General features: G+C 39.4%; 1 protein-coding gene across 2 annotated transcripts in view; it reads right to left on the reverse strand.

The window, feature by feature from the left end:
- Positions 1–23,868, reverse strand: part of CD99L2 (CD99 molecule like 2) — a 119,137-nt gene that overhangs the window by 23,518 nt on the left and 71,751 nt on the right. For both annotated transcript variants that reach the window (XM_061408723.1, XM_061408724.1), the window contains exons 2-4: positions 18,269–18,331; positions 1,436–1,504; positions 1,223–1,318 (exon numbers count right to left, since the gene is read on the reverse strand). In XM_061408723.1, coding sequence (XP_061264707.1) covers positions 1,223–1,318; positions 1,436–1,504; positions 18,269–18,331 — 228 coding nt within the window. The remainder of the gene's footprint in view (positions 1–1,222; positions 1,319–1,435; positions 1,505–18,268; positions 18,332–23,868) is intronic.

The raw sequence follows: 23,868 nt of genomic DNA on the forward strand, positions 1-23,868 counted from the left end.
GGACTGCAGCCTACCAGGCTCCTCTCTCCATGGGATTTTCCAGGCAAGAGTACTGGAGTGGGGTGCCATTGCCTTCTCCTATAGTTGTCTCAAAAAAGCACATGTGTGACTGTTTCAATTTTGCTTTGTATTAGTTGCTTTCTGTCATAGAAGATAACTTTTACTAGAAAGAAAGAACAATGTGCTAACTATGGTTATGGCGACTTGAGTATTTGGCAGATGCTTTCTTGAAAATGAATAAAATGGGGCTGTCCCTTTAAAGAACACCACTGGCAATATTTGTTGCCAGTGATAAAATTTCAAACAAAAAAGAGAATTTTGAAAAATCTATATCTACCACTGTGAGTTTAACAGCTTTCCAATATGTAAAGACTTTTTCTAATGAGATGGGTGGTGATATTAACAAATGTGAATTTCAGGCACTGCATAATGAAACAAGGCATTATTTGAAGCTCAAAAGACCTCAGAACATCAATATTTTCCAAATGACCAAAGTGTAATGCACAAAACCATGAATGGATAAAAGTTCCATTAAAAAGTACTAGAGAGTCCCTGTGGAATTTAATGAAATAGAGTATGGGAAATTCATTGATATGGTTTCATATTCTACTGCACTTAACCTATAACAAACAACCAGTGGCCAAGTTTGGGTGTCTTATCAAAAAAATGATACTAATCAATGATTTGAAAAGTCTATTAAAATATTCTTCCCCTTACAACAGCATATCTATTATGAGGCCAGATCTCCTTCAAATACACAACCATAACAACATATCACAAATGAGTCCATCAGGAAATGTGAGAGTCTAGCTCTTTTACTAAAATACACATTATAGAAATCTGCAAAAGGTACAATGATGCCACTTTTCCTCACTAAGTTGTCTTTTTATCTTGCCATAGTTATTTCTCATAAAAATGTGCTATTTATGTTAACATGTGTGTTTATTGTTGTTCATGTTTAATTAATTTTTCTGGTTTTAGGTTTAATATAAGATGATAAATATCAATAGATGTGACCCACATCTCAATAGAGATCCTCAATAATTTGGTGAGTCTTGAGACCAAAATGTTTGTCAGCCACTGCTGTCAGGTCCTGCTGGGCCTTGAAGTACCCCCAGGCCTGCCAGGCCAGGAGGAGTAGCTCCGTGGGCTATTGTACTTAAGGAGCTACACCCTGACCAGGAAGCTACTAAGGTGCTGGCCTGGGCCAACTTGGACTTACCTCCTCCTCCTATACTTGGCTTTTTGCGGTCATGATCACGATCATTTTGATCATCCAAGGCATCAGCCAAGTTAAAATCATCTTCTGCAGGGGGCCCTACAACATAAATGAGAAAGTCAGTTGGTTAAATCACAGGTCGCTCATTTGGACACCACCCCACAGCGAGCTCCATGGAATCCATCTTTTGTACCCTCCTCAGAACACCCGAGTTACCTGCAGGCTTTGCTGGAGCTCTGGTCGCTCCAGGTCTCCTGGTTGTGGTGGTGACATGATCCCATCTCTCTAAAAGGGGGAAGGGAGACAGCAAGAGGAGCACATTTAGCAACAACACACAGCAGCCATGGCATGGTCAGGAAGTCACAGCATGAGCTCAGCACTCCTGGTCCCTGAGTCCCCTCCAAGGCCTCTGAGGATGACCAAGAGATGTAGCAAGGTTCAGATGAAACAAGTTCTGCTCGCTTTTCTTCAGAGGATGGGTGGTGAGATGGACGTGATCCCACATTTGATTAATCTGATTAGTGGAGCTGGGACTTGAGCCCACATCTACAGGAGATGACTACATGCTTTAGGGGGTTCCAGAGCTTGAGCACAACCCCTGAGAGCTCCAAGCCTTGGTTTCCACCACTCTTAACCTGGTACTGCAGTCACAGATAACATCACCCAGGGGTGAAGCGACATTATGTTCCCAGTTGAGTATTGGAGTGTCTCATAAACTGAAAGTGGTTATAGCACCAACAAAATATTCTATATAAGTGTGGTTACTGCTGTAATACTAGGTCTTTCAGCTCAACCACATTCCTTTAAAACTGTGGACATTTCACATCAATTACATGACATGACATGCATAATTTTCCAATACTTTCTTTCCTTAAGCAACAAGATTATGCTGTTTAAAAATAGAATAAAATTAGAGGTGGTCCTAAGATGGCAGAAGAATAGGACGGGGAGATCACTTTCTCTCCCACAAATTCATCAAAAGAACATTTTGAATGCTGAGTAAATTCCACAGAACAACTTCTGAATGCCAGCAGAGGATATCAGGCACACAGAAAAGCAGCCCATTGTCTTTGAAAGGAGGTAGGAAAAATATAAAAGACAAAAAGAGAGACAAAAGAGGTAGGGATGGAGCTCCATCCTGGGAAGGGAGTCTTAAAAAAGACAGAAGTTTCCAAACACCAGGAAACTCTCTCACTGCTGAGTCTATGGCGAGCCTTGGAACTGCAGAGGGCTAACATAACTGGGAGGAAAAATAAATAAATAATTAAAACCCACAGATTACGTGCCCAATGGCAACTCCCCCAGCGGAGAAGCAGCACAGACGTCTGCATCCGCCACTAGCAAGCCCGGGCTGGGCAGGGAGGCACGGGCTGCATTGCTTAGAGTAAAGACCAGCCTGAATGCCCCGAGGGCAATCTGAGGGAACTAACTTGGGCTAGCAAACCAGACTGTGGGATAGCTACCACGCAGAAAGCCCTAACCTAAGACACCATCAGGCCCACTCACAGAACAAAGGACTGAGCAGAGCTAGCCGGCTGCAGACCATCCCCCTCCAGAGACAGGCAGCCAGAGCCAGAAGGGGGCAATCAAGGCCAGAGCCAGAAGGGGGCAATCAAGGCCCCAGAGAGGCATTATCTACCAAACTGCAACCAGGCTTTGTTGCTAACTAAGACTTCTTGGGATTCTGGATGGTCAACATCCGCCTGAGAAGGTGAGCCAGTTGTACACCTAGAAATCTGACCAGCAGGGACTGGGGAGGCGATAAGTCGCAGCAACTGTGCTCACCAAACACCTGGTCACCTGAGCTGCTCAGACCTAGGAAGGGCACAAAACGCAGGCCCAACCGAGTCTGTGCCTTTGAGGACTACCCGAGCGCCTGAACCTGAGCGGCTTAGACCTGGGAAGTGCATACAACCCAGGGCCGGCCTCAGACAGTTCCCGGCGGAGCAACCTAGAGCCTAAGTAGTGTTGACAGGGAAAGCACACACACCGTGAGTGGGGGCAAACCCAGTGTGGCCGAGACACTGTGAAAACACGCCAGTGTTGTTTTTTTTTTTTTTTAACTTTTAATTTTGTATTGAGGTATAGCCAATTAACAAACAATGTTGTGACAGTTTCAGGTTTACAGCGAAGGGACTCAGCCATACATATACATGTACCCATTCTCCCCCAAACTCCCTACACTAACTTTTCATTTTGCTACCAAATTAGTGAAATAAAATTTTAAATTAACATAACTAATGCTGGCAAGGATATAAGTTTATAGTAGATGGATAAAGAATATATATATATATGTGTGTATGACTTACATACTCTAAAGTGGGATAGTTTGCAGCGTCCCTCCCTCCCCACAGCACGACTGAACAAGTGAGCCTAAAAAAGTGTCCACCACCGCGCCCTTGTGGCAGGGTGGAAATTAGACACTGAAAAGACCAGCAAACAGAAGAAGCTAAAACAGAGGGAACTGCCTTGGAAGTGACAGAGAGAAGAAATCCAGCTCTGGGCGAACACTGACACAAGCTTCCCTAACCAGGAAACTTTGACAAGCCACCCATACAACCCCACCCACAGTGAGGAAACTCTACAATAAAGAGAACTCCACAAACTGCCAGAATACAGAAAGGCCACCCCAAACACAGCAATATAAACAAGATGAAGAGACAGAGGAATACCCAGCAGGTAAAGGAACAGGATAAATGCCCACCAAACCAAACAAAAGAGGAAGAGATAGGGAATCTACCTGATAAAGAATTCCAAATAATGATAGTGAAAATGATCCAAAATCTTGAAAACAAAATGGAATCACAGATAAATAGCCTAGAGACAAGGATTGAGAAGATGCAAGAAAGGTTTAACAAGGACCTAGAAGAAATAAAAAAGAGTCAATATATAATAAATAAGGCAATAAATGAGATCAAAAACACTCTGGAGGGAACAAACAGTAGAATAATGGAGGCGGAAGATAGGATTAGGGAGGTAGAAGATAGAATGGTAGAAATAAAGGAATCAGAGAGGAAAAAAGAAAAACAAATTAAAAGAAATGAGGACAATCTCAGAGAGCTCTGGGACAATGTTAAACGCCCCAACATTTGAATCATAGAAGTCCCAGAAGAAGAAGACAAAAAGAAAGACCATGAGAAAATACTTGAGGAGATAATAGTTGAAAACTTCCCTAAAATGGGGAAGGAAATAATCACCCAAGTCCAAGAAACCCAGAGAGTCCCAAACAGGATAAACCCAAGGTGAAACACCCCAAGACACATATTAATCAAATTAACAAAGATCAAACACAAAAAACAAATATTAAAAGCAGCAAGGGAAAAACAACAAATTACACACAAGGGGATTCCCATAAGGATAACAGCTGATCTTTCAATAGAAACTCTTCAGGCCAGGAGGGAATGGCAGGACATACTTAAAGTGATGAAAGAAAATAACTTACAGCCCAGGTTACTGTACCCAGCAAGGATCTCATTCAAATATGAAGGAGAAATCAAAAGCTTTACAGACAAGCAAAAGCTCAGAGAATTCAGCACCACCAAACCAGCTCTCCAAAAAATGCTAAAGGATCTTCTCTAGACAGGAAACACAAAAAAGGGTGTATAAACTCAAACCCAAAACAATAAAGTAAATGGCAACGGGATCATACTTATCAATAATTACCTTCAATGTAAATGGGTTGAATACCCCAACCAAAAGACAAAGACTGGCTGAATGGATACAAAAACAAGACCCCTATATATGTTGTCTACAAGAGACCCAATTTGAAACAAAGGTCACATACAGACTGAAAGTGAAGGGCTGGAAAAAGATATTTCATGCAAATAGAGACCAAAAGAAAGCAGGAGTAGCAATACTCATATCAGATAAAATAGACTTTAAAACAAAGGCTGTGAAAAGAGACAAAGAAGGACACTACATAATGATCAAAGGATCAATCCAAGAAGATATAACAATTGTAAATATATATGCACCCAACATAGGAGCACCGCAATATGTAAGACAAATGCTAACAAGTATGAAAGGGGAAATTAACAATAACACAATAATAGTGGGAGACCTTAATACTCCACTCACACCTATGGATAGATCAACTAAACAGAAAATTAACAAGGAAACACAAACTTTAAATGATACAACAGATCAGTTAGACCTTATTGATATCTATAGGACATTTCACTCCAAAACAATGAATTTCACCTTTTTCTCAAGCACACATGGAAACTTCTCCAGGATAGATCACATCCTGGGCCATAAATCTAGCCTTGCTAAATTCAAAAAATGGAAATCATTCCAAGCATCTTTTCTGACCACAATGCAGTAAGATTAGATCTCAATTACAGGAGAAAAACTATTAAAAATTCCAACATATGAAGGCTGAACAACACTCTGTTGAATAAACAACAAATCATAGAAGAAATCAAAAAAGAAATCAAAATATGCATAGAAACTAATGAAAATGAAAACATAACAACCCAAAACCCACGGGACACTGTAAAAGCAGTGCTAAGGGGAAGGTTCATAGCAATACAGGCATACTTCAAGAAACAAGAAAAAAGTCAAATAACTAACTAACTCTACAGCTAAAGCAACTAGAAAAGGAAGAAATGAAGAACCCCAGGGTTAGTAGAAGGAAATAAACCTTAAAAATTAGGGCAGAAATAAATGCAAAGGAAACAAAAGATACCATAGCAAAAATCAACAAAGCCAAAAGCTGGTTCTTTGAGAGGATAAATAAAATTGACAAACCATTAGCCAGACTCATCAAGAAACAAAGGGAGAAAAATCAAATCAATAAAATTAGAAATGAAAATGGAGAGATCACAACAGACAACACAGAAATACAAAGGATCATAAGAGACTACTACCAGAAATCACATGGCAATAATATGGACAACTTGGAAGAAATGGACAAATTCTTACAAAAATACAGCTTTCCAAAACTGGACCAGGAAGAAATAGAAAATCTTAACAGACCCATCACAAGCACGGAAATTGAAACTGTAATCAGAAATCTTCCAGCAAACAAAAGCCCAGGTCCAGACGGCTTCACAGTTGAATTCTACCAAAAATTTAGAGAAGAGCTAACACCTATCCTGCTCAAACTCTTCCAGAAAATTGCAGAGGAAGGTAAACTTCCAAACTCATTCTATGAGGCCACCATCACCCTAATACCAAAACCTGACAAAGATACCACAAAAAAAGAAAACTACAAGCCAATATCACTGATGAGCATAGATGCAAAAATCCTTAACAAAATTCTAGCAATCAGAATCCAACCACACATTAAAAAGATCATACATTATGACCAAGTGGGCTTTATCCCAGTGATGCAAGGATTCTTCAATATCTGCAAAATCAATGTAATACACCACATTAACAAACTGAAAAATAAAATCCATATGATTATCTCAATAGATGCAGAGAAAGCCTTTGACAAAATTCAACATCCATTTATGATAAAAACTTTCCGGAAAGCAGGAATAGAAGGAACATACCTCAACATAATAAAAGCTATATAGGACAAACCCACAGCAAACATTATCCTCAATGGTGAAAAATTGAAAACATTTCCCCTAAAGTCAGGAACAAGACAAGGGTGCCCTCTTTCACCACTACTATTCAACATAGTTTTGGAAGTTTTGGCCACAGCAGAGCAGAAAAAGAAATAAAAGGAATCCAAATTGGAAAAGAGGAAGTAAAACTCTCACTGTTTGCAGATGACATGATCCTCTGCACAGAAAGCCCTAAAGACTCCACCAGAAAATTACTAGAGCTAATCAATGAATATAGTAAAGTTGCAGGATATAAAATCAATACACGGAAATCTGTTGCATTCCTATACACTAATAATGAGAAAACAGAAAGAGAAATTAAGGAAACAATTCCATTCACCATTGCAACGGAAAGAATAAAATACTTAGGAATATATTTACCTAAATAAACAAAAGACCTATATATAGAAAACTATAAGACACTGGTGAAAGAAATCAAAGAGGACACTAATAGATGGAGAAATATACCATGTTCATGGATTGGAAGAATCAATATAGTGAAAACGAGTATACCACCGAAAGCAATCTATAGATTCAATGCAATCCCTATCAAGCTACCAACAGTATTTTTCACAGAACTAGAACAAATAATTTCACAATTTGTATGGAAATACAAAAAACCTCAAATAGCCAATGTAATCTTGAGAAAGAAGAATGGAACTGGAGGAATCAACCTGCCTGACTTCAGGCTCTACTACAAAGCCACAGTCATCAAGACTGTATGGTACTGGCACAAAGACAGAAATATAGATCACTGGAACACAATAGAAAGCCCAGAGATAAATCCACGCATATATGGACACCTTATCTTTGACAAAGGAGGGAAGAATATACAATGGAGAGAAAATAATCTCTTTAACAAGTGGTGCTGGGAAAACTGGTCAACCACTTGTAAAAGAATGAAACTAGAACACTTTCTAACACCATACACAAAAATAAACTCAAAATGGATTAAAGATCTAAATGTAAGACCAGAAACTATAAAACTCCTTGAGGAGTACATAGGTAAAACACTCTCCGACATAAATCACAGCAGGACCCTCTATGACCCACCTCCCAGAATATTGGAAATAACAGCAAAAATAAACAAATGGGACCTAATAAAAATTTAAAACTTCTGCACAACAAAGGAAACTATAAGCAAGGTGAAAAGACAGCCTTCAGAATGGGAGAAAATAATAGCAAATGAAGCAACTGACAAAGAATTAATCTCAAAAATATACAAGCAACTCCTGCAGCTCAACTCCAGAAAAATAAATGATCCAATCAAAAAATGGGCCAAAGAACTAAACAGGCATTTCTCCAAAGAAGACATACAGATGGCTAACAAACACATGAAAAGATGCTCAACATCACTCATTATCAGAGAAATGCAAATCAAAACCACTATGAGGTACCATTTCACGCCAGTCAGAATGGCTGCGATCCAAAAGTCTACAAGCAATAAATGCTGAAGAGGGTGTGGAGAAAAGGGAACCCTCTTACACTGTTGGTGGGAATGCAAACTAGTACAGCCACTATGGAGAACAGTGTGGAGATTCCTTAAAAAACTGGAAATAGAACTGCCTTATGATCCAGCAATCCCACTGCTGGGCATACACACCAAGGAAACCAGAATGGAAAGAGACACGTGTACCCCAGTGTTCATCGCAGCACTGTTTATAATAGTCAGGACATGGAGGCAACCTAGATGCCCATCAGCAGACGAATGGATAAGAAAGCTGTGGTACATATACACAATGGAGTATTACTCAGCCATTAAAAAGAATACATTTGAATCAGTTCTAATGAGGTGAATGAAACTGGAGTCTATTATACAGAGTGAAGTAAGCCAGAAAGAAAAACACCAATACAGAATTCTAACGCATATATATGGAATTTAGAAAGATGGTAATGATAACCCTGTATGCAAGACAGCAAAAGAGACACAAATGTATAGAACAGTCTTTTGGACTCTGTGGGAGAGGGCGAGGGTGGGATGATTTGGGAGAATGGCATTGAAACATGTATAATATCATATGTGAAATGAATCACCAGACCAGGTTCGATGCATGATACAGAATGCTCGGGGCTGGTGCACTGGGGTGACTCAGAGGGATGGTATGGGAAGGGAGGTGGGAGAGGGATTCAGGATGGGGAACACGTGTACACCCATGGCAGATTCATGTTGATGTATGGCAAAACCAATACAATATTGTAAAGTAATTAGCCTCCAATTAAAATAAATAAATTTATATTAAAAAACTAAAAATAGAATAAAATTAAAATAATGAAACCAAAAAAGAGACTATGCTATAACTATTCCTACAACTGGAGGTAGTAGAGAGAAATGAAATTTAAGTAATGGGAGAGGCAGAGATGAAACAGGTTTAGTTTTACACACAGGAATCACTCAATCATTAATCAACTATTCAGAAAAAAAAAAATACAGCAATAATAGAAACTAGTTGAAAGTACAAGGATTAATAAAGATATACTATGCAAATAGCAACCTTAAGAGAGCTGTAAGAGTGATACTATTATCAAATAAAATAGTCTTTAAGACAAAAATTTTTACAAGAGTCAAAGGGTAACATTTTATAATGATGAAAGGATAAACACAGCAGTAAGACAAAATTTTAAACATATGTGCACCTTACAATAGAGTCCCCAAAATATACGAAGTAAAACATGACAAAATTGAAGGGAACATAAGACAGTTCAACAATAATAGTTGGAGATCTCAATATAATCCTTTCAATCATAGATATAACAAAAAGAAAATACAAGATTTGAGCAATACTATAAATCAAGAAGAAGGCAATGGCACCCCACTCCAGTACTCCTGCCTGGAAAATCCCATGGACAGAGGAGCCTGGTAGGCTGCAGTCCATGGGGTCGCAAAAGTCGGACACGACTGAGCGACCTCACTTAGACTTTTCACTTTCATGCATTGGAGAAATAAATGGCAACCCACTCCAGTGTTCTTGCCTGGAGAATCCCAGGGACAGGGGAGCCTGGTGGGCTGCCGTCTCTGGGGTCACACAGAGTCGGACACTACTGATGCAACTTAGCAATAAATCAACCAGATCTACCAAACATCTACAGAACACATCCCCTCACGCAGGAAATACATTCTACTCAATTGCACATGGGACATTCTGAACCAAGACAGACCACATGCTAGGCTTCAAAACATATCTCAATATATTTTAAGTCTGAAATCATACAAATTGTGTTCTCCAACCACAGTGGAATGAAAACAGAAATCATTAACATAGGGCCATTTGAAAAATTTCCAGTAATATGGAAATTACATTGTACACTTCTAATAACAAGGGGTCAAAGAAGAACTCACAAAGGAAATCATAAAATACACTGAGATGAGTGAAAATAAAAACATAACATACTAAAACTTACATCATATGAAAGTAAATCACTGACAAAATGAAAAGACAACTTACTGAGAGAAAATATTTACAGATGATTTGATCAATAAGGGATTAACATACAAATATATAAACAACTCATACAGCTCAACAACAGAACAACAAACAACCTGATTAAAAAATAGTCAGAAAAACTGAACAGACATTTTTTTCCAAAAGAGGCATGTAGATGGCCAATAGACACACGAAAAGAGACATATCACTAATCACTAGGCAAATGTCAATCAAAACCACAATGATTACCCTCACATGTCATAATGGCTACCATCAAAAAGACCACAAAAAATTATTGGCAAGGATGTGAAGAAAAGGGAACCCATGTGCACTGCTGCTGGAATGTAAATTGGGGCAGCTGCTATGGAAAATAGTATGGAGGCTTCTCAAAAATCTAAAAATAGAACTACTATATGATCCAGCAATTTCACTCCTGTGTATATTTCAAAAAAAAACCCAAAACACTAATCCAAAAAAATAGATGCACAGCAATGTTCATAGCTGCATTATTTACAATAGCTAAAGATATGGAAACCATAAAAAAAGAATGAAATGTAGCCATTTGTAACAACACAGAAGGACTTGGATGGTATTATGCTAAGTGTAGTAAGTCAGACAGACAAATACTGTATCACTTATATGTGGAATCTAAAAAATAGAACTAGTGAATAAAAAAAAAAAAGAAACAGATTCACAGAGAATAAACTAGTAGTTACCAGGGGTAGAGGGAAGGGGGAGGAACAAGATAGGGGTGGGGGATTAAGAGGGACAAAGTGTTATGTATAAAATAAGCTACAAGGATATATCATACAACACATGGAATATAGCCAATATTATATAACAACTATAAATGGAGTATAACCTTTAAAAATTGTGAAGCACTAAATTGTACACCTGTAACTTACATAATATTGTACATCAACTATACTTCAATTTAAAAATGGGCAAAGCACTTAAGACATTTCTCCAAAGAAAACATACAAATGGCCATTAAGTACATGAAAAGATCCCCACATCACTAATTATCAGGGAAATGCAAATCAAAACCACAAAGAGACATCATCTCATACCTGTTGGGAAGATAACTATCAAAAAAAAAAGATAAATGTGTTGATGAGGATGTGGAGAATAAGGAACTCCTTATACACTGTCAGTGGGAATGTAAAATGGTGTAACCACTATGGAAAACAGTATGGAGGTTCCTCAAAAAAATTAAAATTAGCACTATCAAAAAATAAACAACCCAATCAAAAAAGGGGTAGAAGATCTAAATAGACATTTCTACTTCTGGATATATATCCAAAAGAAAGGAAATAAGGATCTCAAAGAGGTTCTTCCCTGAAGGGAAGGCATTGGGTATACTTAAATGTGAAGTGTAATGCCTACTTCAATGTGAAGGCCAAATCAGTAGATTGATTTTTATGGTAAGGGAACCACAAGTGACACATGCTATCATTGTGTATTTTTCAAAAAAAAATCTACATCATCAGTTTAGAGATAGTTTTATATCTATAATTTCCATTTGACTTTGTACCTGTAAAATGAATAAGTACAAAATAGACAACCAACAAGGACCTACCGTATAGCACAGGGAACTTGGCTCAATATGCTATAATAACCTAAATGGGAAAGTAATTTGAAAAATAATGGATATTTTTATGGGTGTAAGTGAATCACTTTACTGTACACCTGTAACTAACATCATTATTAATCAACTATCCTCCAATATGAAATAAAAATTTTTTTAAATGAAGAAGTACAGCTTACCTGTCTAAATGAGGCTCCTTATGTATATCTTGTATTATGGTGATATGTATAGTTAGGAATACAGCTTCCCAGGTGGTGCTAAATAACCCGCCTGCCAATGCAGGAGACATAAGAGATGCAGGTTTGATCCCAGAGTCAGGAAGATCCCCTGGAGTAGGAAATGGCAACCCACTCCAGTATTATTGCCATGACAGAGGAGCCTGGCAGGTTATAGTTCATAAGGTTGCAAAGAGTCAGACACCACTGAAGCCAACTTAGCACACACATAGTTAGGAAAGAGAAATGACATTACTGAAACCACCATTTGTGCAATATTTAGAAAAGCAATTGTGACTTACATATTATTAGCTTAAAATCCATGATTCATACAGCTCTTGTGTAAAAATTATTTCTTCTGGCTTGAAAAAAACATAGATGCTAAGGACTTGGGACTCTAATTTGTATTCATTTGATCTGCATGTCTATCCTTAAGCCATGCCATAGCATCGTGATCACGATGGCTTTGTGGGACTCTACCCTACTATTCCCAGTTTCTGGAGGATCCTGGTTTCTCTGAAGAACTACAGGTGCCAGTTCAAGAGTATATGTTCCTTGTATGTCTAGGGAACCAGCTGCTGCATCAGAGCCTGAGCCTGTGGTGATGCAGAGCATGATGCTGGATTTGTGTACTTTTTAAGACACCATTAACTTCAGATTTTCTAGTCGTGAGCCTTTAAATGGGATTTATTATCGTCAACAATTGAAATGAGCAAAGTCTAGCTACTTATCAAGGAATTAGAAGAGTAGGCCAAGGTCATCAAAGCAGTGAGCTCCTAAAATAAAGTCATCTGTTTCTGTGAAGCCTCGCTCAAAATGACAGACTTAACAAAGATTCTCTGATGCTCAGTGAACGTGGCCAGCAACACTGCACTCCTGCTGGGAGTGCCTCTTTGTAAGGTGTGCCACAACCAAACAGTCAATAAGCTGGGCCGCTTCCCCTGGGTGGGGCTCTATGACAGTGTCAATGGCATTCGGAGAAATTTGGGGCACTCATAAGAAGCTTGATTTGGCAAAAGAAAAAGCAGATCCCCCTGTGAGACAATTGCACACAGAGTGAAAAGGGGAGAGATGAGGGAAGAGGGTGTGAAGGCAGGGGAGAGGGAGGGGCAAAATTCTGAAACCAACATGGTGAACCCTGAAAGTGTTACTCCAAGTGAAAGAAGCCAAATTTAAGTCTACACATTATATGACTCCACTGACATGTCCCAGAACAAGGAAATGCAGGGAGACAGGAAGGAGACTGGTGGTTGCCAGGGGCTCTAGGGGAGGGGAAGAATCAAGGAATCAGGGGGCACTAAGGGAAGGGAACAAGGTTTCTTCTAAGGTGATAAAATGCTCTAAAATTGGCTATAGTGATGGATGCACAACTATGTGAATACACCAGAAAAGACCAAATTGTATGTTTTAAATAGGTGAGTTGTATGGTATGGGAATTCTCTCTAAATAAAGCTTTAAATATTCCAGGAGCTTCCCCTTGTACTTATAATAAAGTGGTCACCATACCTGCTAACACCCTAAATGATCCAGCCCCTGCCAACTGCTCCTCCTTTTCTCCAACACTGTCCATACTCTAGCCACACAGGCCACCTTCTAGGCCCCAGACTCAATGAGGTTCTTTGCTGCCTCGCAGCTCTTAAACCTGATCCCTTGGCTTTGAAGGCTGTTTCCTTGCTCCTGCATGTCGCCCTTCCTGCAAAAGGCCTCTACTGCTTAATCTAAAGTTATTTTGGGCCCTCCCTGTCCCATCACCCTATTGCATCTGCTCCAGTGCACTGGAGTGCACTGGATAACATAACATCTGAAATTGTTATATGTACTGTGTCCTTCTGGAGAAAAGAGCTCCCTGAGGGCAACGACCTAGTCCACGTGGCATGCCCAGCTCCTGGGGAAGTGCCTGGCAACGAGCAAGCACCCAGTAAACATTGTTCAATATGGATGAATGGATGTCACATACAAATACCCTGACCGAGGTGTCAGGGACTCTTTCAATAAGAAATATACAATGGAAAAAGGAGAAATGTTCTCCAACTGGAAAAACAACTAGGCCAAGGAGAGATGGATGGGCCTATCTCTCTGAAACCTCAGTCGCATGAGAAGCAAGCTAAGATAGAAAAAAATGGATGGCAGAGTGACCTGGTTTTAAAGGATGCCATTCCACCAAAGACACATGTTCTGGTGGTCCTATGGGTCCCAGACACACTGGCTAATGGGTGCTGATGAAGATCAGATGGGCTGGCACACAACTGAGAAAGGGACCGAAATATTAAACAGTTCTCCATCAGGAAATTAACAAACTTACAAATTGGGGGTGTGTTTACATGTACTATGCTTGTTTTGTTGTTTGGTCGTGTTTGGTTTTGGAGATGTTAAACGATTTCATTAAAACCATCACTGTTATTAACTATATTGATTTTCCTGGGAATCTAAAAGGCCACCTGCATGTATAAGACTATGGAAATGCTCAGGAAAGGCCTGAGAATGCTCAAGGCTCTCACCTCACACCATACACAAAACTATAAATCTCTTAGAAGTTTGTTTTTATGTATATGGCCCATTTTGAGTTAATTTTTATATAAGGTGTGAGGCAGGGGTCCAAATTTACTTTTTGTATGTGGATATCCAATTGTCCCCAACACCATTTATTGAAGAGACCATTCCTTCCCTCGCTGAACAGTCTCAGCACCTTGGTCAAAATTCAACTGGCCACAGATATAATAGTTCATCTCTAGACTCTCAATTCTATTCCATTGAGTTATGTCTACCTTTGTGATAAATACCAGACTATTTTGATTACTGCAGCTTTGTAGTAAGCTCTGACATTTGGAAGTGTGAGTCCTCTAACATCCTTTTCAAGACAGTTTTGACTACCCGGGGTTTCTTGAATTTGCATATGAATTTTAGGATCAGCCTATTTCTGGACTCCAAAATCACTACAGATGGTGACTGCACCCATGAAATTAAAAGACGCTTACTGCTTGGAAGGAAAGTTATGACCAACCTAGATAGCATATTCAAAAGCAGAGACATTACTTTGCCAACAAAGGTTCGTCTAGTCAAGGCTATGGTTTTTCCAGTGCTCATGTATGGATGTGAGAGTTGGACTGTGAAGAAGGCTGAGCACCGAAGAATTGATGCTTTTGAACTATGGTGTTGGAGAAGACTCTTGAGAGTCCCTTGGACTGCCAGGAGATCCAACCAGTCCATTCTGAAGGAGATCAGCCCTGGGATTTCTTTGGAAGGAATGATGCTAAAGCTGAAACTCCAGTACTTTGGCCACCTCATGCGAAGAGTTGATTCATTGGAAAAGACTCTGATGCTGGGCGGGATTGGGGGCAGGAGGAGAAGGGGACGACAGAGGATGAGATGGCTGGATGGCATCACTGACTCGATGGACGTGAGTCTGAGTGAACTCCGGGAGTTGGTGATGGACAGGGAGGCCTGGCGTGCTGTGATTCATGGGGTTGCAAAGAGTCGGTCACGACTGAGTGACTGATCTGATCTGATTTCTGCAAAAATTCTATCTGGAGGTTAGACGGGAATTATGTTGACTTTCTTGATCAGTTTAAGTAGGTGTACATTCATCATATATGCTTGACTCTTACACCAGAGGCCCAGCCACAGTAAGTCCGTCCAATGAAATCAAATAATAATAATGGCTGACACTGAGCACTCACCTTGTATCAAGCCCTCTGCTAAATGCTTCACAGGGGCCATCTCATTGAACTCTTACAATTATTACTAATTCATTATTATTATTAACCTCATGCAACAGATGAGGAAATGGAGGTGCAAGAAAGATAACTCACTCAAGGTAACAGTTGATAAGTGACAGAGGCAGAGTTCAGACACACGCAGTCTAATTCCTGAGTCCCTGCCCTTCTCAATCCTGAATATACAAACAGACCTTTCATACTCATTAGAAAAAAAAGACAAGCAACTTGGCAGAAAAATGGGGGAAGGATATGAACAGACAATTCAAAGAGGAAAATGCAAATGGCCAAAAAAAAAAAAAAATAGGATCTCTTTCGTCCATCATGCTGGTAAAATGTTTTTAATTGGTAAAATTTGGTGATGATGAAGGTCTGGGGAAAAAGGTACTCATAACAGTATCAGTGGGAGTACGTGATGGCACAATCATTTTGGAAACAATTTGTCAGCATCTATTAAAGTATAAAATACATATACCCTTTGGCCTTGTAGTTTCATTATACTTGAGAACAAAGGAAACAGACAAGAATGCTCACTTAAGTCCCATGTGTAACTGTGCAAAATAAAAACAAACCACATGTCTGCCAGTAAGAAGTAGCATCACTGGCCATGGCTGAAGCCATACCACTGGAATACCAGTTTCATGAAGCAAACGTTTGTGTATGAGATATAAAATGTAGTATGCTTAATGGTGGCTCTCAAAATATATAGCCAAGTACTAATCTTATGAATGTGACTTTACTTGGAAAAAAGGGTCTTTGCAGATGTAATTAAGTAAAGATCGTGGGATGAGATAATTCGAGATTATCCAGGTAGATTCTAAATTCAACAAAAAGTGTCCTTATAAAAGACTGAGGGGAAGACACACACATGAAGAAGGGCAAGTGAAGATGGAGACAAAGATAGGAGCCATGCAGCTGCAAGCTGAAGACCACCTGGAGCCACCAGAAGCTAGGTTAGGCAAGGAAGCATTCTTCACCTGGAGCCTTCAAAGAGGAGTATGTTCTGCCAACACTGTGATTTTGAATTTCTGGCCTCCAGAACTGGGAGTAAACAAATTTCTGTGGTTTTAAGTCACCCAGTCTGTGTTACTTTGTTAAAACATCCTGTAACAAAGGAAACTACCATAGAGAGCTATATTTACTCAGGTCTTCAATACATATTAATTTTTTTTAAGTTGTGAAATATATACATATAACTGAAATGAAGACGCCCTACACGACTGAAGAGACTTAGCAGCATCAGCAGCAGCACACGTTATGTAAAACATAAAACACTGAACAAGCTATATATATAAATGTTCATAACAGCAGAGAAAACTAATTGGGACCCGCATATTCCAAATTGGCTTAGGCAATTCCCTCTGGGGAATGGGAGCAGGTGTTACAGGATGAGGAGGGACCAAGGGCAATATCAGCTTTACTTTCTAAGTATTCATGGATGTTTAAAAGAATGGTTTACAGAATTGAAAGAGACACGTGTACCCCAATGTTCATCACAGCACTGTTTATAATAGCCAGGACATGGAAGCAACTTAGATGTCCATTGGCAGACGAATGGATAAGAAAGCTGTGGTACATATACACAATGAAATATTACTCAGCTATTAAAAAGAATGCATTTGAATCAGTTCTAATGAGGTGGATGAAACTGGAGCCTATTATACACAGCGAAGTCAGAAAGAAAAACACCGATACGGTATATTAATGCATATATATGGAATTTAGAAAGATGGTAATGGTGACCTATATGTGAGACAGCAAGAGAGACACAGATGTAAAGAACAGACTTTTGAACTCTGTGGGAGAAGGCAAGGGTGGGATGATTTGAGAGAATAGAATTGAAACGTGTGTATTATCATATGTGAAATAGATCGCCAGTCCAGGTTCGATGCATGAGACCAGGCACTCAGGGCTGGTGCACTGGGATGACCCTGAGGGATGGAATGGGGAGGGAGGTGGGAGGGGGGTTCAGGATGGGGAAAACATGTACACCCATGGCTGATTCATGTCAATATATGGCAAAACCCACCACAATATTGTAAAGTAATTAGCCTCTAATTAAAATAAATTAAAAAAAGAAAAGTAAAAAAAAAAAGGTTAACCTTGAGAGAAAAATTTAAATTTAAAAAATTTAAAGAGAAATTGATGATAAAGCTTAGCATTTGAGAGGTTACACGTAGACACCACATAAAGAATAGTCACTATAAAAAGATCTAAAAGGAGAAACAAATCCCTTATTCACTTCAAGGTATCTTTTTCTGAGCTAGAAAAAGCTAGTCCTTGGAGGTGACTGCTGGGGTGTCACACCACCAAGGGCTATGACTTGAGTCAGAGAAAATCCTGGGTCAATTATTATACATTTTTGGTATTCTCCATAAAGGAAACAAAGGATTTTAAATATCCAGATTTTCTTTTAAATAATTCAAATTATAATAACCATGTTATATCTGATTAAGTGAAACAGGCCACCTACTATTTTCCTAGAATGTGTATTCTAAATGGGTAGCGCATATTAAGCACTGTTATATGTATTTAATAGTCTGATTTACTACTCACGCTTTACTGAAGAAGTTCCTTCCACTGCATCCTCCAGACGGAAACCGCCAGTGTCCCCAGATCCTGAAAATTAAAAAGAAAAAAAAGATTTAAAAATGTAACTCTCTTGTAAAAAAATAAAATAATACAAATATACTCTTGTAACTGTCACTTCCCTTTAGACAGTATTATGAAGACAATGCCACAAAAGGAAATCAGTTGAAGCCACCCAAAGATACACTGAATTGATATCCCTCAACAAGCAATCTATTGATTCCAAAACAACAGCAAAAACAAAACAAAACCAAAAAAAAAAAAACAGTTCTCAGTCCACTAGAAGACTGAAGGTTCAACTGTATGAAAAATGAAGTATTTAATATAACCTTATAGAAAAAACTTCTTCATAGTATGACTTTTGATAATGAGCCAAGTTCTTTCACCCCATCCCAACTCTCATACAAAGGCTGCTCTGCATTTTGGCAACCTAGGACATGCTCCCCGCCACCAACCCCAGCACCTACACCTAGGCTAGTATCTGACACATAACTAAAAAGGCTGTGCAGAAGGTTTTTTCACTAGACAATTTGTCCTCAGAAGTGGACCCATCTGCCCAACCCTGATCGCTACTGAACTTGACAGCTTTCCTTCCCTCTAGGTAGGCATGTAGTTTCCCACAGGGTATACACATTAAGTCTCAAGCAAATCACTTTGCATGTATACTGAAACTAAACAAGGAAGCAAATGGACAGTAGATTACAGAAGCCAGGTTTCTCACTGCTGGAGAGGGAGGTTACAGACGAGAGAATTAGAAAGAGATCCATATGACAGTTGACTAGAATTGGAGACATCAGTATGAATAATGTTTAGCTATATATATGTGTGTGTGTGTGTGTGTGTGTGTGTGTGGTTACATATAGAAATATTCACAAACATGTGCATATACATGGGGTTAGTATTCAGATATACATCCCCTTGCTCTGTCAGATGAAAAGGCCTAGAAGCAACACCACCCAAGTAGCAATGAACACACCCGGCACCCAGATTTTGGTTTCTAAACACAATTCTCCAATAAAAGGAACCAGACCTCCTTGGAGACATAGCTGATTCTAAATTGGGACAGGAAATATCTAGATGAGATCTGAGCTTCTTACAGTGCTAGGAAGTACTTTTAAAAATATTTTATATTGGTGGGTATATGTCAAAGGGGCACAGAACTGACAGAAAAGAGTTCTCAATGGCTCAAGCTGGAAAAATTTAAAGTAGCAAAATAAAGTGGTACTGGATTATGACCCTATGTATAAAATAAATATCCATGACTCTATGCTGATATAAATGACAGCAAAAACATAAAAACAGAAGAATTCAAATTAATTTATGTAGACATTTCTCCTCTCCATAAGTGCTGACTCCCTTCCAAGATTATAGTATAAGGGGTGGGGAAGAGAAAAATAACCTTACAGAGGAGAAACTGACATATACTACATCAGCCAGGTGATCAAGATTAAGATTAATAGTGATGAGTTATACTGATACTATATTCCCTGCTTTTTTTTTTTTGGTCTTTCTGTACAGCATGTGGAGTCTTAGTTCCCTGACCAGGGATGGAACCCATGCCCCCTGCAGTGGAAGTACAAAGTCTTAACCACTGGACCACTAGAAGTCCCAATACTATATTCCCTTGATATGATGAGAAGGGCACTAAATCTCTGTGGTCTTCCTTTCAAGGAAGGATAACTCCATAAGCCCCATATAGTCACAAGGAAAAGAGCAGAAGAACTCCAACTGAGGTGCATCCTACAAAATACTTGATTAATCAAGCAAAATGCTGGGCTGGATGAAGCACAAGCTGAAATCAAGATTGCCAGGAGAAATATCAATAACCTCAGATATGCAGATGACACCACCCTTATGGGAGAAAGAGAAGAGGAACTAAAGAGCCTCTTGATAATAGTGAAAGAGGAGCGTGAAAAAGCTGGCTTAAAACTCAACATTCAGAAAACCAAGATCATGGCATCCAGTCCCATCACTGCATGGCAAATAGATGGGGAAACAATGAAACACTGACAGACTTTATTTTCTTGGGCTCTAAAATCACTGCAGGTAGTGACTGCAACCATGAAATTAAGAAACGCTTGTTCCTTGGAAGAGAAGTTATGACCAACCTAGATGGCATATTAAAAAGCAGAGACGTGACTTTGCCAACAAAGGTCCTTTTAGTCAAAGCTATGGTTTTTCCAGTAGTTATGTATGGATATGAGAGCTGGACCAGAAAGCTGAGCAGTGAAGAATTGATGCTTTTGAACTATGGTGTTGGAGAAGACTCTTGAGAGTCCATTGGACTGCAAGGAGATCAAACCAGCCAATCCTAAAGGAAATCCGTTTAGAATATGTTCATTGGAAGGACTGATGCTGAAAGTGAAGTTCTAATACTTTGGCCATGTGATGAGAAGAATTGACTCATTGGAAAATACCCTGATGCTGGGAAAAATTGAAGGCGGGAGGAGAAGGGGATGACAGAGGATGAGATGGTTGGATGGCATCCCCAACTCAAAGGACATGAGTATGAGCAAGCTCCAGGAGTTGGTGATGGACAGGGAAGCCTGGTGTGCTGCAGTCCATGGGGTCACAAAGAGTTGGACATGACTGAGCAACTGAACTGAACTGAATACTCCTAAAAACTTTCAAGGCTGTCAAAAACTAAGTTTGAGAAACTGGCACAGCTTGAAGAGCCAAAGGAGATGTAATGATGGAAATTCACGTGGTACGCTGGATCAGACCATAGGACAGAAAAAGGACTTTAAGTAAAAAACTAAGAAAATCTGAATAGAGTATGGACTTTAATAACTGTATCAGTGTTGGTTCATTAATTGTGATACATGTACTCTACTAATATAAAATGTTATAACAAGGGAAGCTATCTAGGTGTAGAGCACATGGGAACTCTTTGTATTAGCTTTGCACTGTAAATCTAAAACTGTTCTTAAAAAGTTTATTTTTAAATATCTATTTCCTATAGCAAAAAAATTACGGTAACCACTAAAAAAAGAGATATAGGATGTATAACCTCTAACTCATTCAAGAATGAAAAGAAAGGTCAATACCAACAACTAAAATTCAACAAAAGTCACCAAATGGAAAAAACAAAAATATGTTAAATACAAAACATGGACTTTCCATATTGTCTAACACAATAATATGTATAACTATGCTAATAAAAAGTGAGTGTAAATAGAGCAAATTTCCTATTGAAAGGTTGTTGCCTTGAGCCATGAACAACACCGGGACTCTTGGCCTCTGGAGGAGAAGAATTTGATCTGGGGTCAGTGACGAGGCTTGATCCTTCAGAGCTTTTGTGTAGTAAAGTTTCATTAAAGTATAAAAGAAACAGAGAAAGCTTTTGACATAGACATCAGAAGGGGGCAGAAAGGGTACCCCCTTACTAGTTTTTAGTAAGGTGTTATATACCTATTAGCAGATTAGCTGCAGGCCACTGTCGACCCACACCTCCACTGGAGAAACCTGGATACTCACAGACAAGTCTGGCTCAGTCTCTTGTGGGGACTGCTCCTTTCTCCTGGCTCCTGGTGACACAAGGTCTTGTTTGTGCCCTCCAAGAGCCTGCTTTCCCAGTCCTGTGGAAGTCCTGTTATCAAATCACACTGGCCTCCAAAGTCAAATTCCCAGGGGTTCACAGTCCCTTTGCTGGATCCCCAGTGGAATGGCAAACCACTTCAGTATTCTTGCCTTGAAAACCCCATGAACAGGATGAAAAGGCAAAAAGATAGGGCACTGAAAGATGAACTCCCCAGGTTGGTAGGTGCCCAATATGGTACTGGAGAAGAGTGGAGAAATAAGTCCAGAAAGAATGAAGAGATGGAGCCAAAGTGAAAACAACACCCAGTTGAGGATGTGACTGGTAATGGAAGTAAAGTCTGATGCTATAAAGAACAGTATTGCATAGGAACCTGGAATGTGAGGTTCATGAAGCAAGGCAAATTGGAAGTGTTCAAACAGGAGATGGCAAGAGTGAACATCGACTTTCTAGGAATCAGTGAACTAAAATGGACCAGAATGGGTAAATTTAATTCAGATAATCATTATACCTACTACTGTGGGCAAGAATCACTTAGAGGGAATGGCGTAGCTCTCATAGTGAACAAGAGTCCAAAATGCAGTACTTGGGGGCAATCTCAAAAATGACAGAATGATCTCTGTTTCTTTCCAAGGCAAACCATTCAATATCACAGTAATCCAAGTCTATGCCCCAACCAATAATGCTGAAGAACCTGATGTCGAATGGTTCTATGATGTCCTACAAGACCTTCGAGAACTAACACCAAAAAAAGATGTCCTTTCCAACATAGGGGACTGTAATGCAAAAGTAGGAAGTCAAGAAACAACTGGAGTAATAGGCAAGTTTGGCCTTGGAGTACAAAAAGAAGCAGGGCAAAGGCTAACAGAGTTTTGCCAAAAGAACACACTGTTCATAGCAAGCACCTTCTTCCAACAACACAAGAGATGACTATACACATAGACATTACCAGATGGTCAATACCAAAATCAGATTGATTATATTCTTTGCAGCCAAACATGGAGAAGCTCTATACACTCAGCAAAAACAAGACCAGGAGCTGACTGTGGCTCAGATCATCAACTCCTTATTGCCAAATTCAGACTTAAATTGAAGAAAGTAGGGAAAATCACTAGACCATTCAGGTATGACTTAAATCAAATCCCTTATGATTATCCAGTGGAAGTGAGAAATAGATTTAAGGGATTAGATTTGATAGAGTGCCTGATGAACTATGGACAGAGGTTCATGACACTGTACAGGAGGCAGTGATTAAGACCATCTCCAAGAAAAACAAATGCAAAAAGGCAAAATGGTTGTCTGAGGAGGCCTTACAAATAGCTGAGAAACGGAGAGAAGCAAAAGGCAAAGGAGAAAAGGAAAGATATACCCATTTGAATGCAGAGTTCTAAAGAATAGCAAGGAGAGACAAGAAAGCCTTCCTCAGTGATCAATGCCAAGAAATAGAGGAAAACAGTAGAATGGGAAAGACTAGAGATCTCTTCAAGAAAATCAGAGATACCAAGGGAACATTTCATGCAAAGATGGGCTCAATGAAGGACAGAAACGGTATGGACCTAACAGAAGGAGAAGCTATTAAGAAGAGGTGGAAAGAATACACAGAAGAACTGTACAAAAAGATCTTCATGACCCAGATAACCACAATGGTATCTGAGCCAGACATCTTGGAGTCTGAAGTCAAGTGGGCCTTAGAAAGCATCACTAAGAACAAAGCTAGTGGAGGTGATAGAATTCCAGCTGAGCTATCTCAAATCCTAAAAGATGATGCTGTGAAAGTGCTGCTCTCAAGATGCCAGAAAATTTGGAAAACTCAGCAGTGGCTACAGGACTGGAAAAGGTCAGTTTTCATTCCAATCCCAAAGAAAGGCAATGCCAAAGAATGTTCAAACTACTGCACAATTGCACTCATCTCACATGCAAACAAATACTCAAAATTCTCCAAGCAAGACTTCAACAGTATATGAAGAACTTCCAGATGTTCAAGCTGGATTTAGAAAAGGCAGAGGAACCGGAGATCAAATTGCCAACA

Source organism: Bos javanicus, chromosome X, assembly GCF_032452875.1.
Source record: "Bos javanicus breed banteng chromosome X, ARS-OSU_banteng_1.0, whole genome shotgun sequence".
Lineage (NCBI taxonomy): Eukaryota > Metazoa > Chordata > Mammalia > Artiodactyla > Bovidae > Bos > Bos javanicus.